Below are 15,373 nucleotides of genomic sequence, written 5' to 3'. Positions count from 1 at the left end.
TGCAGAGCATACCAGCTCCCAAATGTGTGTCCATGTCTGCCGGCTCCCTAATGGGAAGAGTTGCTTCATGGGGCTTGGGGTGCAATAAAATCTTGTATATGAGAGAATCTTGAAAACAATAAAGGACTTGATGCATGGGAAATTTTTAAGTGTGTCTAGGGTGGGTGAGATTATAACCGTACCAATGCTGGCCAAGATGGCAGCCAATCTGAGGCACTTATGGTCATGCTTTTTTTCCCCTAGCCTAGGGTTATTTATTAATAATTATAGTTACTATCATCTCAGTGATTGACAGTTTGCAGAATGTCTTCTTAGCTCCGCTCTGGCTGGATTTCTTTAACCCCCTGTGGCAGATGGGGCAAGAAATTGTATCTCTGCTTTGCCTGTGAGAAAAATCGAGTCTACAGAGAGTGATTTGACAGCAATGATACAACCAGGCATCCGATGCAGAGTGTTGTCCCCAGGCTCACAGCAGACCAGCTGAGACCCTGGTCCCTCAGAATTGCTTCGCTCTGACAAATGCCAGAAAGGACTGTGAATCTGGGTCCCTGGTACTGAAGGGGGGCGGGGGGGGGGGGGGCGTTACCCAGACTGCAGGGAGAGCTTGAGTTCCTAGCTTCTTTATGCTGCACAGAGGCTCCTAAGATGTGTGTTAGGGGTGGGGGAGCAGCATTTGAGCTCTAACATGCCTTTATATTCTCATCCCTGCTGTCAACTTGACCCCTTAAGAGTCTCTTACGTTACTTGCTAGAATCCTCTCAACAAAAAAAACCACAGGTGCACAATTTCTGATCAGCTAATTAACCCTTCTCCTTTGCCCTTTCACCCATTTAATGAGAGAACTGGTCCTGTGGATATGTGATTTCTTCGGATCATATGTGAATCCCTGGCCCTGTACTTTCTAAGGCCTGCCCCATTTAAAGTACAAGAAGACCTAGCTCTTATTTTTCTCAATTTCCTCTCTGGGGAATTTCCCAAACTTGAGTTCTTCTTTAAAACCCTGACATTTTTTGCTACGTCTGTGTGCCACCTCTTTATATCAGTACCATTCCTTTTTTTTTCCTTTAAAGCAACTCAACTCCTTTTAATTTAGCTGAACTTTTTTTTAAAATGAAGCTTGAAGTTGCCACGTACGAAGGAGTAACACTGGCTAGAAACAAAATCAATTCGATGATAATGAAATAGTCATTGAAAATAAGTCTTAAAAATGCTAGCTAGTGTTGCTGGCACACTCTTTAATTCAAAGGGGGAAATTAAGTGTTGTTAGGACAGCTGTGGAAACGTGTTAGCACCAAATCAAGAGCCCTCCTCCAGCTAATCAGGAGGCTTGAAACCAAACGTTCCACTTCATCACTGTGGGATGTGGTGTCATCAGAGTGTTCCCACCTTTGCTCATGTTCCCAGATCCACCTCTAGTTCTCATTCATGGTTTGGTAAAGAGCCATTCTCTAGCTCTACTCAGAATGCTTCAAGATGAATGGAAACTGGGCAGTCCTGAGGCACACCTGTTTTCCTTTTGCACATCGGGAATCTGAGATCTCTAAAATCATATGTATTTCCCAGTGGCCCTTGATTCAATCTGGACTGTCCCATCACCACACATGGCTACACTCGGAGATGCCCAGAGAGAGCATCACACTGTTGGGGGCTGGGAGGCTGGTAATCCACCCTGGCCACTGTACAGAGGCAGAAAATGTTTTTAAGGTTTTTCACTTAAGTTGATGTCAGTTTGCCAAGGGTCCACTGCAAAGAGTCGGCATATTTTGCAAGTAGGTGATCTTCCGTTTGCTTCTGCATTGTTTACTAAGCTACCAAGGAATGAAAGCGAAGCAGTTTTATTCATTTAAAATAAATACACTATTGACTGAGATAACCCAAAATGAAGTTTTATGAACAACTTTCTATTTAAAATGATGGCTACAGCCAGGTGGTGGTGGCGCACACCTTTAATCCCAGCACTCGGGAGGCAGAGCCAGGATCTGTGAGTTCGAGGCCAGCCTGGGCTACCAAGTAAGTTCCAGGAAAAGGCGCAAAGCTACACAGAGAAACCCTGTCTCGAAAAAACAAAAACAAAAACAAACAAACAAAAATGATGGCTACAGATAACTAGAAAATAAATTCATCTCCTGTCCAGCAGCCTGAAGTTCCAGGCCTGCTGGACCCCATTCACATACAGACACTGGTTGACGGGGCAGAGCGGAGACAGAGGTAGCCAGAGTACTTACACATTACCGCTATAGTCCCCTATGAACTGCATTCTCTGCTTGTTTTCTCCCTACTAAGCCTGAACTTCTGCTTCTCACCCCTCTGCCTTCATCTTTCCCACAGCATCGACGGACATCTGAAACTTCCATCTCACCCCCTGGATCCAGCATTGGGTCCCCTAACCGAGTCATCTGCGTATGTATCACTCCCTAGCAGCTGTGGGGCTTTGCATACACCTGACCCAGCACCTGAAATGTTTTGAAAGCCCATTTGGACCGTGCCTGTCTTATTCTAGGTGGCATACCAGATCTTAAGGATACAGAAGGGCGTGGGGAGGACGTGGACCTTATTCTCAGACACACAGTCTAATAAATCAAGAGCCGCGGGGACAGTGTAGAGTTCAAGGAGCATGAGACAGTGTAATGATGAAAGAAACCTTCCTGCATTCTAAAATCAATTCCAGGTGCCTCCTTCCCCATTCCTTCCCTGAGACCAAGCAAGACAGCAGCTAGGAGGTCAGCGAGGCAGGTAGAGATGGGATAATGTTGGTATATAGGTAGTGGTGTGTGATAAAGAGGCAGAAGGGGGAAGTTTCAAAATGCAAAAAAAAAAAGAGGGGGTGCCACAAAGCTAAAAGAGACCTTTCTAAACATGTGAGAAGCCCAGAAACAAAGTAGACCACTTACATGTGTCTAAGCACCCATCTTCAGAACCATTCACACAAGCAGAAGATGACCTCGGGTCCTGTGGTAATGCATGTGTTCATTCAGTGTATACTGAGCTTTCTCTCGGTGATAAGTACTGTGTTCTGTCCTGGGGAGATGGTGATGGACAGATCTAGTACCCTCATAACACTGGACATACAGGTCATAGATTGTAACTATGATACGGAGCAGGAGATAAAGGCTCTGTGCACCCTTAGGATGCTACCGATGAAGGAAGAGACCTGTCCATCCAGAGCCAATTGAGAAAAGACCTCCCGGAGGAAGAAATACTGAATAACAGAAGGAAGCCAAGGGAGGTGGCTGACAGTGCCAGGGAGGAATGAGATAAGCAGCATGGCTGTCCACAGGGCAAAGGGGCCAAGACCAAGAATGTGGGGTATTGGACAACAAAGAACTCACCCCAAGGAGAAAGGCTTCACACATAATCCTCAAACCTGCCAGGCCGAGGTGGGCTTTGACACCACGGCAAAGTCATTCAGATTCATATCCAGCTTCTTCTTTGACCCCAGACAATGCCCATCAATGGCACTATTTCCTGCCCTTCCTTCCCTTGGACAAGAGAAAATATGAAGAGTTATTGCTGTGACTTCGATATGGGTCAATACTGCCACATGGCTGTCACAGAAAACAAGTTACATTTTCTTTTCTTTTTTTGTGGTACTGGGATTAACTCCGGGACTTTGTCCATGCCATACAACCATTGAGCCCATAAGCTATTGCACTTCAACCCCATGTCAAGACAAGTTGCCGTGGTCACAGGCTGCACTCATTGCAGAGTCCCATCTAGAACATGAGAGAAAATAGGCCCCTGGCATGGAGAACGGCACTGGTCACAGCAGGATCAGAGGGGTTCATTTGGGATTCTACCGTATGAGAAAGTTATTGGCGAGCATAAGCTCGTCCCCGGAAGGGAGTTACCAAGATGGCTGCCACTAGGGCCATCTTTGCGTTGTGGGGTTTAGCAGCAGTCATCATCCAGGAGTGGAGTTCAGACTGCAGTCTGTGACACCAGTTATGGGACATTTGTGCCTCAGTTTCCACATCTAAAAGATCGCATGTGTACTTCCTTCAGAGAAGTTTGTGGTATTTAGGGGGGGACCATTCTGGTAAAACCTGGGGCCCCACATCTAAAAGTTAGCATTTATGCTTCCCTCATAGAGGTATTGTGGTATTTAGCGGGGACCACTCTGGTAAAGCCTGGGGCCTCACAAACAATATTGTTCAATACGTGACCTTTGGGACCGTTCTTGTTCTAACATCTACAGCTCTTGTCTTCAAGCCTAACAGTGTTTTTAGTAGCAGCTGGAGACGCTTGGTCCTCTCGTGCCTTGTTTTTGTTCTCTCTCTTTCCTCTTTTCCCTCTTATCTTTCTTCTTCTTTCCTGTCCATTTCCCTCTTCCCCAGGCTAAAGTGGATAATGAGATCCTTAATTACAAAGACCTGGCAGCTCTCCCCAAGGTTAAGTCCATCTACGAGGTGCAACGCCCTGACCTCATTTCCTACGAGCCTCATTCCAGATACACCTCCGACGAGATGCTGGAGAGATGTGGCTATGGAGAGGTATTGCATCTTGCCCTCTCTGAGACTCTAGAAAGAGCGAAGGTGCTGCTAGGGTCCCCAGCCAGCTTTCTTATAGACAGCTTGGCCACCACAGTATTGGCCCCTAGACTCTTCTGATCTGGAATTTATAGCCAACTTGTAAACACCAAGAGCTTTCATCCAAAAATCTGGCTTTAAATAAGACATTAAGTGTATATTCCCATCATCTAATGGTGAGTGGCAGCATCCCCTGTCGACAGAACTAGGCTCTCCATTCTTCCAGTCCCCACCATGCCCTGCTAAACCAGCATGCAAGCTGAGACCATAGAGCTACTCATTACTTGAGCTGCTGCTTTTCTTATAGCAGCAGAATCTTGCTAATACTCAAGCCCATGTCTCTGATACCATACATACCAGGCTCAAAGGACAGTGACATTCCTAAACCCTGGTTAGGTATATTCTCTCCATTTTGAACCTTACTGAAAACCTCATGCTCAGAACAGGACACGTATTTATGAAGATGCAGCATGAGACAACTTAGAAACCATTATATGACTACTAGATCCTGACCAGCCATGTTCCAAGAGACTTCTCACCCTTGAGCTATAACAGTGTGCAAGCCCTTGAGTTATAACAATGTGCAGCAGGATCCTGGCCTGGGAGCAGGCTCCCAGGTACCTTTCCCAGCTCCACTACTCACTAGCGTGTGTCCTTGGACAGCAACAGGGTAACCAACAGGGGTTGGGTTCCATTGGTTGGAGAGTCCAGTGCTGAGAGTCTCTGAGTTCTGGCTCCTAAAATGGGCCTGGAAACGTGAATCAAGTATTTGCAGACTCCAATTCCGAAACTCGAGAGCAGGACCCCTGGGTCAGAGCCAACCCCCAGATGGTTTGGGTTCACTCACAGTGTCATTCAGAAATGTAAATTAGCTGTCACCATGTAAATGTTAGGCGATTTCACAGAAGAATCTGCATGTCTTGCTTGTCTTAGAAATTAAGAATCTGGTCCATGTTGAGTAGACATTCCAATATGGCTCTGATCACAGCTGAAAAGAGCAGTCCCAGCTCAGTGGACTAAGTCTCCAGCTGGCTATATGCCTTTCATGCGAGCCTCCCAATTTACAGCAGTGGCCTGGTCCTTGCTTAGCCCTTAATTAGAATACTGCTGTTAAGCCGGGCGGTGGTGGCGCACGCCTTTAATCCTAGCACTCGGGAGGCAGAGCCAGGCGGATCTCTGTGAGTTCGAGGCCAGCCTGGTCTACAAAGTGAGCTCCAGGAAAGGCGCAAAACTACACAGAGAAACCCTGTCTCGAAAAACCAAAAAAAAAAAAAAAAAAAAAGAATACTGCTGTTCCCCTAGGCTTTGTCTTCATGAACCACAAAGGAGATGTGAGCCAGGAGAGAGATGGGGGAAGAGTTGAGAACATAGCTCTGAGCTTGAAGTGAGGGAACCTGGGTCCAGATCAAGACTAGCCATTTCCCGAGAGGCCTAGCGTGGCCCTGAGCTCTCTCACTATTATTAGGAAGGGGGAATCATCATCCCCAGACCTTCTACCACTTTCCAGCAGTTCTGACGGTCTAGAATTCCAAGTGAGGTGTCATCTGGAGAGGGTCCCCGGGGGCAGCTGCAGACGCTCTCCTTATCACCATTTTACCATTTAACCGTGTTCTGTGCCTTCTAACCGCTCGCCCTCCTCTCTACCTTCGCTCCCTCCATGGCTGCCTTCAAATTCTTCGCTTTTAAAGTCGCTGGGAACGTTATCTCCTTACTCCCAGGTAATTAACCTGATATACAATGTGTTTTAAAAATACATGAAAAGTGGTGTTTCTTTATGATGACCAAGAAGGGCTCCCCGGTCACCCCTCCCCTACACCACAGGGGCCTGATCTCTCAACCCAAAATGTTTCCCCCAACCAAGCAATGACATGAAGGATGGGGGTGGCGGGGAAAAAAATCCCATGTGCCTATCAGACTCCTTTGTGTTCCCAGAATCCCTAGTGAGACTCCAGAAACTGCGCATGGGTTCTAGCCAAGGGCTGGGAATGGTGCATGAAGGCCTGGGAACTCTCTCCCACCCTCCTCAGGTTGTATGACTCAAGCCTGAGTTCCTAGAATTCCAGATTCCATAGCATGCCCCAGCTGCCTACTAAAAGACTTGCACACCACAGGCCTTCCTCACAGTCCCACCTCCTCCCCCAGGACATCTATGAGAACCTGGACCTCCGGCAGAGACGGGCCTCCAGCCCGGGATACATCGACTCCCCCACCTACAGTCGGCAAGGCATGTCTCCCACCTTCTCCCGTTCGCCTCATCACTACTACCGTTCAGGTAAGGCAAAGGAAGCCCCAAAGAGAGATGAAGAGTCGGGACAATGTGGTCACTTTGTGTCCCTAAGCTGCAGGGACAATAGACACTTTCCATAGCAGCATGGCTTTCTGGGAGCCGATGGCCACTCTGATGACTAGTGGGCCTGACTGAGTCCCTAAGACAGGTGTGTGACGCTGAGAAGCAGCAGGAATGTGGGGAGGGGACCACCAGGAGAGGGAATGTCAGGCAGCCCAGTGACCCTGGTTGGAGACTCCTCTTCAGCCTCTACACCCACAGCAAGAAACACACAGCATCAAGGTTGGGGGAGGGGGGGCTGGTCTTCACCTGAGGGCCCAGGTCCCACTCAACCAGTTAAAGTATACACAGTCACCCTGAGGTAAGGGGAGTTGAAAGTGTTGGAATGGAGAAAAGGGGAAACTGAGGGAGGAGCCTAAGCAGGGTGGGGTGGGAGAAGAAGCAGGTAAAGCTATCTTCTTGGCCGACTCAGACTTGGGGGTCAAATGAGAGGAAAGGTCAAGCTTGTTTCTGCCGACATGGTGCATGAATGCACAAGCTGCTTCCTCTCCTCCGGAGCTGAGCACACTGGGACATCCAGCCCACCCCACCTCTGCTGCCATGGCCTCACTGCTTCCTTCGGTGCTACCTTGTTTAATGCCTGTTTTCTCGATGCTTCTGTTCTTTCTGGGGACCACTGCCTGCATGCTCCAGGGCCTGAGAGTGGCCGGAGTTCTCCATACCATAGCCAGTTAGATGTGAGGTCCTCCACTCCAACCTCTTACCAGGCTCCCAAGCACTTTCACATCCCAGGTAGGCGCTGCCATCCCAGCATGCGTGCATGCTTGCTCCACGGGGGGTGCCAGATGCCTGAGCCACTTGCTTGAAGCTGCACAGGCATTAAAGAGAAGTCCGTTCCTGGGGGACCCTTCCCTAACCAATCATCCATGCTAACTCACCTTCCAGCCCCAACATGTCTATGGGCTTTGGTCTATTCTCCATGTAACCAATCTTGATCAGGACCACAAGGAAGGGTAAGGGAAGAGAAGGCTCAGGGAACTCACATGAAATGCCCAAGATTTGGCCTTTTACATTGCTGAGTAAAAGCAAAATGGTGAAGGGTGCTTGCCTCAAGAGTCTTTGGCTTGAACCGTGATCCCATTGCCTGTAAGCTGATGGTCTGGGCCCCATCTCTCGGCTTCTCTGGGCAGCCAGGTAGTATTCTGGACCCTGAGGTTGCAATTGAGCTCACTCCAGCCTGGATCTCACCTTCATAGTGAGTACACTTAAATGTATTGAGAGAACCAGCTGCCCAGCTGGCTCAGCTGTTAGTGTGATACTCATAATGTGTGGATAGAGATGGTGCATGAATAATAAAAAAAAAAAGTTAAAAGGTGATTGAAGGTGATAATAACTACTTTATTGATATACTTTATATTATAATAGATAATATAAACAGGAAAAAAAACACCCAGAGCATGTGCAAGAGTGACCAGAGGAGGGGAAGTTGTGCTAGGTGAGGTGGGGAGACTTCTTGGAGGAAGTGCCTTTAAAGTTAGAGATGTGACAATCCTGGGCGAAACAGCGGAAATAAAGTCAGAGTACCTAGAAAAGGTGAGAGGAAGCCAGCAGCCTGCCTCATAGGTGTGGCCCCCTGGGAAATCCCTCCATGGATGTTCTAGTTTGCTTTCTGTTGCTGTGATAAAGACCATGACCAAAAGCAACTAGGGAGAGAAAAGGGTTTATCTACAGGTTATGGTCAATCATTGAGGAACTCAAGGCAGAAACCTAGAGGCAGGAATGGAAGCAGAGCCCATGGAGGACTGCCGCTCACTAGCCTGCTCTAATAGCTCATCCAGCTTACTTTTTTATACTACACAATAGCATTTGCCCAGGGCTGGCACTGCCTACACTGGTCTGGGTCCCCCAACATCAATCATTAGTCAATAAAAGGCCTCCACAGACTTGTCTGCAGGTGAGTCCAATGGAGATAATGTCTATCAACTGGACTTCCCTCTTCCCAGATGATCCTGTCTTGTGTCAAGTTAACAAGACCTAACAAGCACACTGGGTTACAGCAGAGCCAGGACTAGACCCCATCTTCCAGCTTTGCAGCCCCCACCCACTCACCCTCAAGAGCTGATCCTGCTGTTTCACCAACACTATCCCAATAGCTCTTGAGAGGCCCAGTGTGTCTGGCTCTGCAAGGTAGACAAGGCCAAAACTCTGCAGCTTCCTGAGGACTTCTGCATAGAGTGAGGTGTAGCCACTAGGGGGAGAAGCAGTGCTCACCTCCTGCACCAGGCCCTGCTTAGCATTCTCCTACTTCTTGCATGCCCATCATTTAGCCCACCTCCCTTTCCACGGTACCATTTGTATGCATCTGCCTCTCTCCTGCTCTACCTGGAACCTATTGGGTGAGAGTAATGCTCAACTTTGGAATAGGAAGCCTGCCTGGGGGAAGGTAGTGGCCCCTTGGAAAAAGTTGCTGACTGGCTCTCTCTTCTCAGATCAACTGACCAAGTGCTGTCTCCTCCCCTGTCTCTCCCCTCTCTCTCCTCCCCACTGTTCCTTCCTGGTCTCTGGCAGCTGGAGAAAGTAACATCTACCGAAAACCCCCGATCTACAAACGGCATGGTATGGTCAGAGGCAGACAGAGCTTGGCCAAACAAGGAGGGGGATTATGACCAATGCAGATGGCTCTGCACAGGTTCCCAGGAATGAGACGATGCAAGACCATGGCATAGTCCTTCTTGCTACCCCCAATCAGTCAGGACGGCTTTGGGTGTCCATGTCATTTCAAAAGAGCAAGAAATTATTCATGTCCCCTAAATCCTTTCTTAACACCTCCCAAACCTACCTTGCCTGTTCTCGACTGCTCTAAATTCTGTGATCAGAGCAATCCTGAAAAAATGCCTGAGTCCTTATGAGAGCTGCACTCGGAACGCCGACAATTCCAATTGTTCACTAGAATTGTGTGAGATGCGTAGAGTCCTATACTGATTCCAGGCCTCTGCTTTAAGCTTTGCTGAGTGTAGATCGAAGCTCATAGATGAGAAAGGAACAGGAAATCACTTCCTCTTTTCATATTTTGTTTCCCTGATGCTGGAGATCAAACCTGGGGCCTTGTGCATGCTAGACAAGCACCCTACCGCTCAGCTACCTCCCTGGCCCCTCATTAATTCATTTCTTTGGTGTTTTTTAAACAAGGGTCTGTGGAACATCTGTTCCTTGGAAACTCATTTTAAAAGGGCAGACTCATTGGCTTCCTTCATGACCCAGACTCCTTAAAATTAGAGTCACTGAATGCACAGCCCAGGAGTCTTCTCTCAGAAGACTTTACGCATGATTCTGCCTGTACCCCGGTACCAATGTCGTCCACGCTGGGACCTCCTGCTCCTCACTACAAAGCACTCATTAAACCTCAGGTGAATGAGCACATCTTGCCCTTGGAGGAGGCAGATGGCAGCTGCTACCACGGCTGCTGGCGTTTGCTCACTGGTCTGGTTAGGTAACAGAGGGAAGCACAGGCTTGGATTCCAGCTTGGAGATGATAGGAACAAATCCTGTACGGTGGACCCAGCTAATCAGATGGTGGAAGGGGCGGGGCCAATAGTGGCTCTGGGCACCAAAGACCCTGAATATTATTTTAGAGTGGGGAGTGAGACAGAGTCTTGCTAAGAGGCTTGCCTTAAACTCACTGTGTGACCCCGGGTTGGCCTCCAACCCCTGGGTGTTCTCTCGACTGATGGGATTGCAGACAGGCACCACCATGTTCTGACTAAGATCCTGCATTGAAACAGACATCTTCAGTTTTCAGAGCTGGTGGGGCAGAGGCCCCCACAGTGAGTTGTAAGCCTGTTGTATTTGTGCATGTGGCTAGAAATAAAGGGGCTGACCCTCCCAAAGATAGTTAGCCTTGGCATACAGAAAAGGCCCCCCGAGACCCATGTTTCTTAGAACCCTTTAGGTTTTCCGAGAGGGTTCCAGGAGATACCACCAAAGCTGGCTCAGGAGTCCAGGATGAAGGTGGCTGCATCATTAAGAAATGTCAAAACAGCCGGGCAGTGGTGGCGCACACCTTTAATCCCAGCACTTGGGAGACAGAGCCAGGTAGATCTCTGTGAGTTCAAGACCAGCCTGTTCTACAGACCGAGATCCGGGACAGGTGCCAAAACTACACAGAGAAACCCTGTCTTAAAAACTAAAGAGAGAGAGAGAGAGAGAGAGAGAGAGAGAGAGAGAGAGAGAGAGAGAGAGAGAGAAAGGAAGGAAGAAATGTCAAAACGCCATCAACCAAAGGACTCAAAGGAGCTGATGCAGCAGCAAGGGAGGGATGCACAGTTGCACAGTCCTGGGCTGAATGAAAGCCCGCTGATGCCAGGACCCTCTGCTCTGGTTCTTGGAACATAGATCTTGTCCCTGCAGCCTCCCTGTAGTTCTCCCTCAAAAATGGTTGGGGAGCCATGCTGGGTTCTCCAGCCCTGCTCTCTGTCCTGCCAGCCTGTCACCAGTCTATCCCACGGTCAAGCCACTGCCCTATAAACATCGTGTCTGGAGTGAGTATTGTGGTCACCTCTGTTACAGGATTACCTCAGGGGGAAGCGTGATGCCAGGCAGAACCTGGTCTACCCCACAATCCTGGTACTTAGAGAGGAAGAAACTGAGGCAGAGAAGGGTAGGATTTACCCAGGATTGTGCTCAAATGAAGTGGCAGAGCTGGAAACAGACCCCCACTCTCCTTCCTCTCTGTCCGGGGCCCCTTTTTTCAAGACATGCAGCCTCCTCAAACAGGACATGAAGACAGCTGACCTAACTCAACAAGTTTCTTGGCCCTGCCTAGCAATTCCTTCCTCAATGTGGTTCAAAGCCATGATAAAAGAAGCTTCAAAGATGTCAGGAAGGAAGGAACCAAGCTCACCCAGAAACTCTGAGTTTCACTCTTAAGGATATGGTTTTAAGCTATACCATGAGAGTCCATGGACTGTGCTGGAAGAAGCCCTAGTCTAGTCAATTCTGGTAAAAACTGGCTACGTGGTCTTAATTAAGCCCTTCCCTCATCTGGCCTCAAATGTAAAATGAGGGGCTAGCCCAGAGCTTTTCCAGCTCTGGTCTTCATGTCCCATGCTGTCTTACCAGAGACCTCTAACCTTAAATCCCCTTGCCTCCTGGGATGGAGCTTGACAGAGACATAGAATGCATGCTCCAAGCTGAGACACTCTGCCTTCTTGAAGTGCTGTCCTTGGGTCCTTTGCAGGTGATTTGTCCACAGCAACCAAGAGCAAAACAAGTGAAGACATCAGCCAGGCCTCCAAGTATAGTCCAGCCTACTCACCAGACCCCTACTATGCTTCGGAGTCCGAGTACTGGACCTACCATGGGTCCCCCAAAGGTAGTATTATCATAGAGCCAAAGGCCAGAGCCCTCCCATCTGTATCAGGAACAGTCACCCACTCTTCCACAGTCATTTTGCTGGGAGGGGATGTAACTGATTCTTACTCCTTCTGTACCAGGTGTTAGGTACCAGCCCCAGACCCTAGGGATACACTGGGCAGCAAAACACCAGGTTCCTGCTCTTGGGAAGAAGACCTAGTGTTTAAAGGAGGAAGATATAAGTCTCCTAGATGCTGTGACTCCCCATCACACCCCAATCTGTTCCTCTCTGTTGTCCGGAGGAATTCCCATCAATATCCACTTTGATTCAACATTTGGCTTTACTAATTGAATCTCCTTTCTAAACAAAGCTTACAGAAGCTTGGGGGTGACTTCATTACCTTCTAGGAAACCTCCATTTAGAGAAAGAGTGTGACACAGATCAACCATAACCAAAATAAGAGGGGGATCAGCAGCAGTAAGAGCAGTAGTGAGGATGGATGCCCACATGAAACTGGGGAGTGGAGGGAGGGAGGACCAAGGGGCTGAGCAGAAAGTACACACTAATCTTGCCTGTCTTTGACAGTGCCCCGAGCCAGAAGGTTCTCGTCTGGAGGAGAGGAAGATGATTTTGACCGCAGCATGCACAAGGTGAGCAGGCTACGTCACTGAATAAAATACTTAGACTTTTTTTTTTCATTTGTAAGTGACAGAAACCAAATTCAAACTCATCTCAGAAGAAATGCATCATTGTACATCGCTGAAAAATCAGATAGTAAGATAGGCTTCAGTTATGACCACATTCCAACTGCTCGAAATGAAAGTACTCTTAAAAAGTCTCCCTTGGTTTGTGGTGTTTGCCTCTGCATTGGCTTTATAGTCAAACTGGTTGTTTACGTGTGTAGGAAGCAGATACCAGCATCCTTCCTTGCTAGTGAGACTACAAAGTGGCCCAGCCGCTGTAACAAAACGGATGAACAGCTCCTCAAAACGTGACACACGAAATTACCCTAGGACCCATGCAGCAATTCCACTTCTAGATATACAGATATGAAGGCAAACATCCAGGCAAATAATACCTCCATAGCAGTGCTTAACACAGTAGCCAAAGGTGGGGACCACCCAGATGTCGTCCCCCCCCCCCGTTCCCAAATGGAGGAACACAATATGGCATGTCTGTACAATCCGGTATGAATTGGACATTAAAAGGAAAGGGGAGACTGGAGAGAAGGCTCAGCTGGCAATGTTTACCATGCAAGCAAGAGGACCTGAGTTCAGATCCAGCACCATGTAAAAGTCACGCATAGCAGTGTACATCTCTAACCCAGAGATGGTAAGAGAGGCGATAGAAACAGACAGGTCTCCACAGTGCTCTAGCCATCCAGCCAAGCCGAATCAGTAAATTTCAGAGAAAGACCCTGTCTCAAGAAAGAAAAGTAAGGCCAGACGTGGTGGCACACGCCTTTAATCCCAGCACTTGGGAGGCAGAGGCAGGCGGATCTCTGTGAATTCGAGGCCAGCCTGGTCTACAGAGCGAGTTCCAGGACAGCTAGGGGACTGTTACACAGAGAAACACTGTCTCAAAAAACCAAAAACCAAAAAAGAAGTAAAAGTAAATAAAGTAGAGATTGACTGAGGAAGAAACTCAGTGTTGACTTCTGACCTCTACACACACACAAGCACCCGTGTGTGCACATGTACACGAACGTATAGATATACACAAAGAGATGGAATACTGATAAACACCTCCATATGAGTTAGCCTTGAAATGATAAAAGAAGTAAGGCATAAAAGCCCACATAAGTTTGTTTGAACCATGTGGAGGTGGGTTTTACACAGCATTGTAAATTTGCTAAATATCACTAAATTGTTTACAGTGGGTTAAACAACTACAGTTAGAAAACAATGTGTGTAAAAAATTGTATCTGTGCTGTTTTTCTTATTATTACTCCTTAAACAATACAGCGTAAGAACTTCCACATGGTGTTTCCACTGTGCTAGTACGTACTTGAGAGGTGACGCAACATAGGAAGAAGGCATAGGCTGTATGCAATGCCACACCACTTTCTATGGGCGACAACTTAAGTGTATGAGGATTTTTGTAGCCCTGGAATCAGGGGGAGTTCCTAAAACAAATGCCCTGTGGCTACTGAGAGATGACTAGGCTTCAGAATAGTTCATTTTTAGATTACAGTTTTCATTTCAAGTAAAATGGGGAGGTGGCTGCACATCATTGAACCAGTGACCGTGGGCAGTGTGGTCCTGTCACTAGTTTAGCCCTGTTAGGGGCACCCACCTCCAGAGCCTCACCCAGATCTCGGGACTGCTCAGAGAACAGAGATGAACTCACAGAGGAAAACCTGACAACCACAAGGAAGGAGAGTTCTGGAAGTGTCCGCAGAGGCTCCCATCAGGCACAGCGGCTCAGTCATTCCTGATCTTGCCCCATTGCCCTTCGCCTAACTTCCTGCTCCTCCCCCATCCCCCAGCTCCAGAGTGGGATTGGCCGGCTGATTCTGAAGGAAGAGATGAAGGCACGGTCTAGCTCCTATGCGGACCCTTGGACCCCTCCACGGAGCTCCACCAGCAGCCGGGAGGCCCTGCACACCACTGGCTATGAGATGTCCCTCAATGGCTGTAAGCACTGCTCTGTCCTGGCGTCTCTTAGCTGCTTGCTTTGGGTCAGGCCCCCTGTGAGGCACCACATCTTCTTCCTCCCAGCAGGAGGAGCCTCACCTCTTAGATAGGAAACTGAGGCCCAGCAACCCAAGATCACTGAGTTCATAGAAATGGATCTCCCTCTCCCTAGGATTGTGTTGGAACATAGCCAGCCCCCAGATACCATCTTTTGAGCTAATGAAGGGATCAGGAGAGGCTGGCTGGCCATGAAGGTAGCCCCAGGCTCTCTCACTTTCCTGACTCCCTTATCATCCTCCTGTGCCTCTCCTGGGTGTGGAACACAGACTGGGCAGAGGGCTAGATGGGGCACCAAACGAAAGCATGCTCTACTGAGTGATCACACCACACCTCTTGGGGCTGTCTAAAGCCATGGCTTCTAATTAAGTTCACTATGTATATAATATTGCCATCTGAATGACTTAAACATTCAGGGTCTCTTTTCTGGGGAGCTGAGCCTCCCAATCACTTAGAAGTAAAGCAGCAGAGATTTTGTCAAGTGCCTCAACTTGAGACTTTCTCACAAGAGCTC

The 15,373-nt window shown here is 48.3% G+C and overlaps 1 protein-coding gene across 1 annotated transcript in view; it reads left to right on the top strand.

Moving 5' to 3' along the window:
* The window catches only part of Ablim3 (actin binding LIM protein family member 3), a 117,715-nt gene that overhangs the window by 90,893 nt on the left and 11,449 nt on the right, over positions 1 to 15,373 (top strand). Inside the window, exons 10-15 of the mRNA XM_059246050.1 lie at positions 2,329 to 2,400; positions 6,669 to 6,798; positions 9,382 to 9,429; positions 12,050 to 12,184; positions 12,752 to 12,816; positions 14,655 to 14,802. Of these exons, the coding sequence (XP_059102033.1) occupies positions 2,329 to 2,400; positions 6,669 to 6,798; positions 9,382 to 9,429; positions 12,050 to 12,184; positions 12,752 to 12,816; positions 14,655 to 14,802 (598 nt within the window). The remainder of the gene's footprint in view (positions 1 to 2,328; positions 2,401 to 6,668; positions 6,799 to 9,381; positions 9,430 to 12,049; positions 12,185 to 12,751; positions 12,817 to 14,654; positions 14,803 to 15,373) is intronic.

Source organism: Peromyscus eremicus, chromosome 19 (genome assembly GCF_949786415.1).
Source record: "Peromyscus eremicus chromosome 19, PerEre_H2_v1, whole genome shotgun sequence".
Classification (NCBI taxonomy): domain Eukaryota; kingdom Metazoa; phylum Chordata; class Mammalia; order Rodentia; family Cricetidae; genus Peromyscus; species Peromyscus eremicus.
Note: the sequence above shows the minus strand (reverse complement) of the source record. Positions and strands in the feature narration are given on the sequence as shown.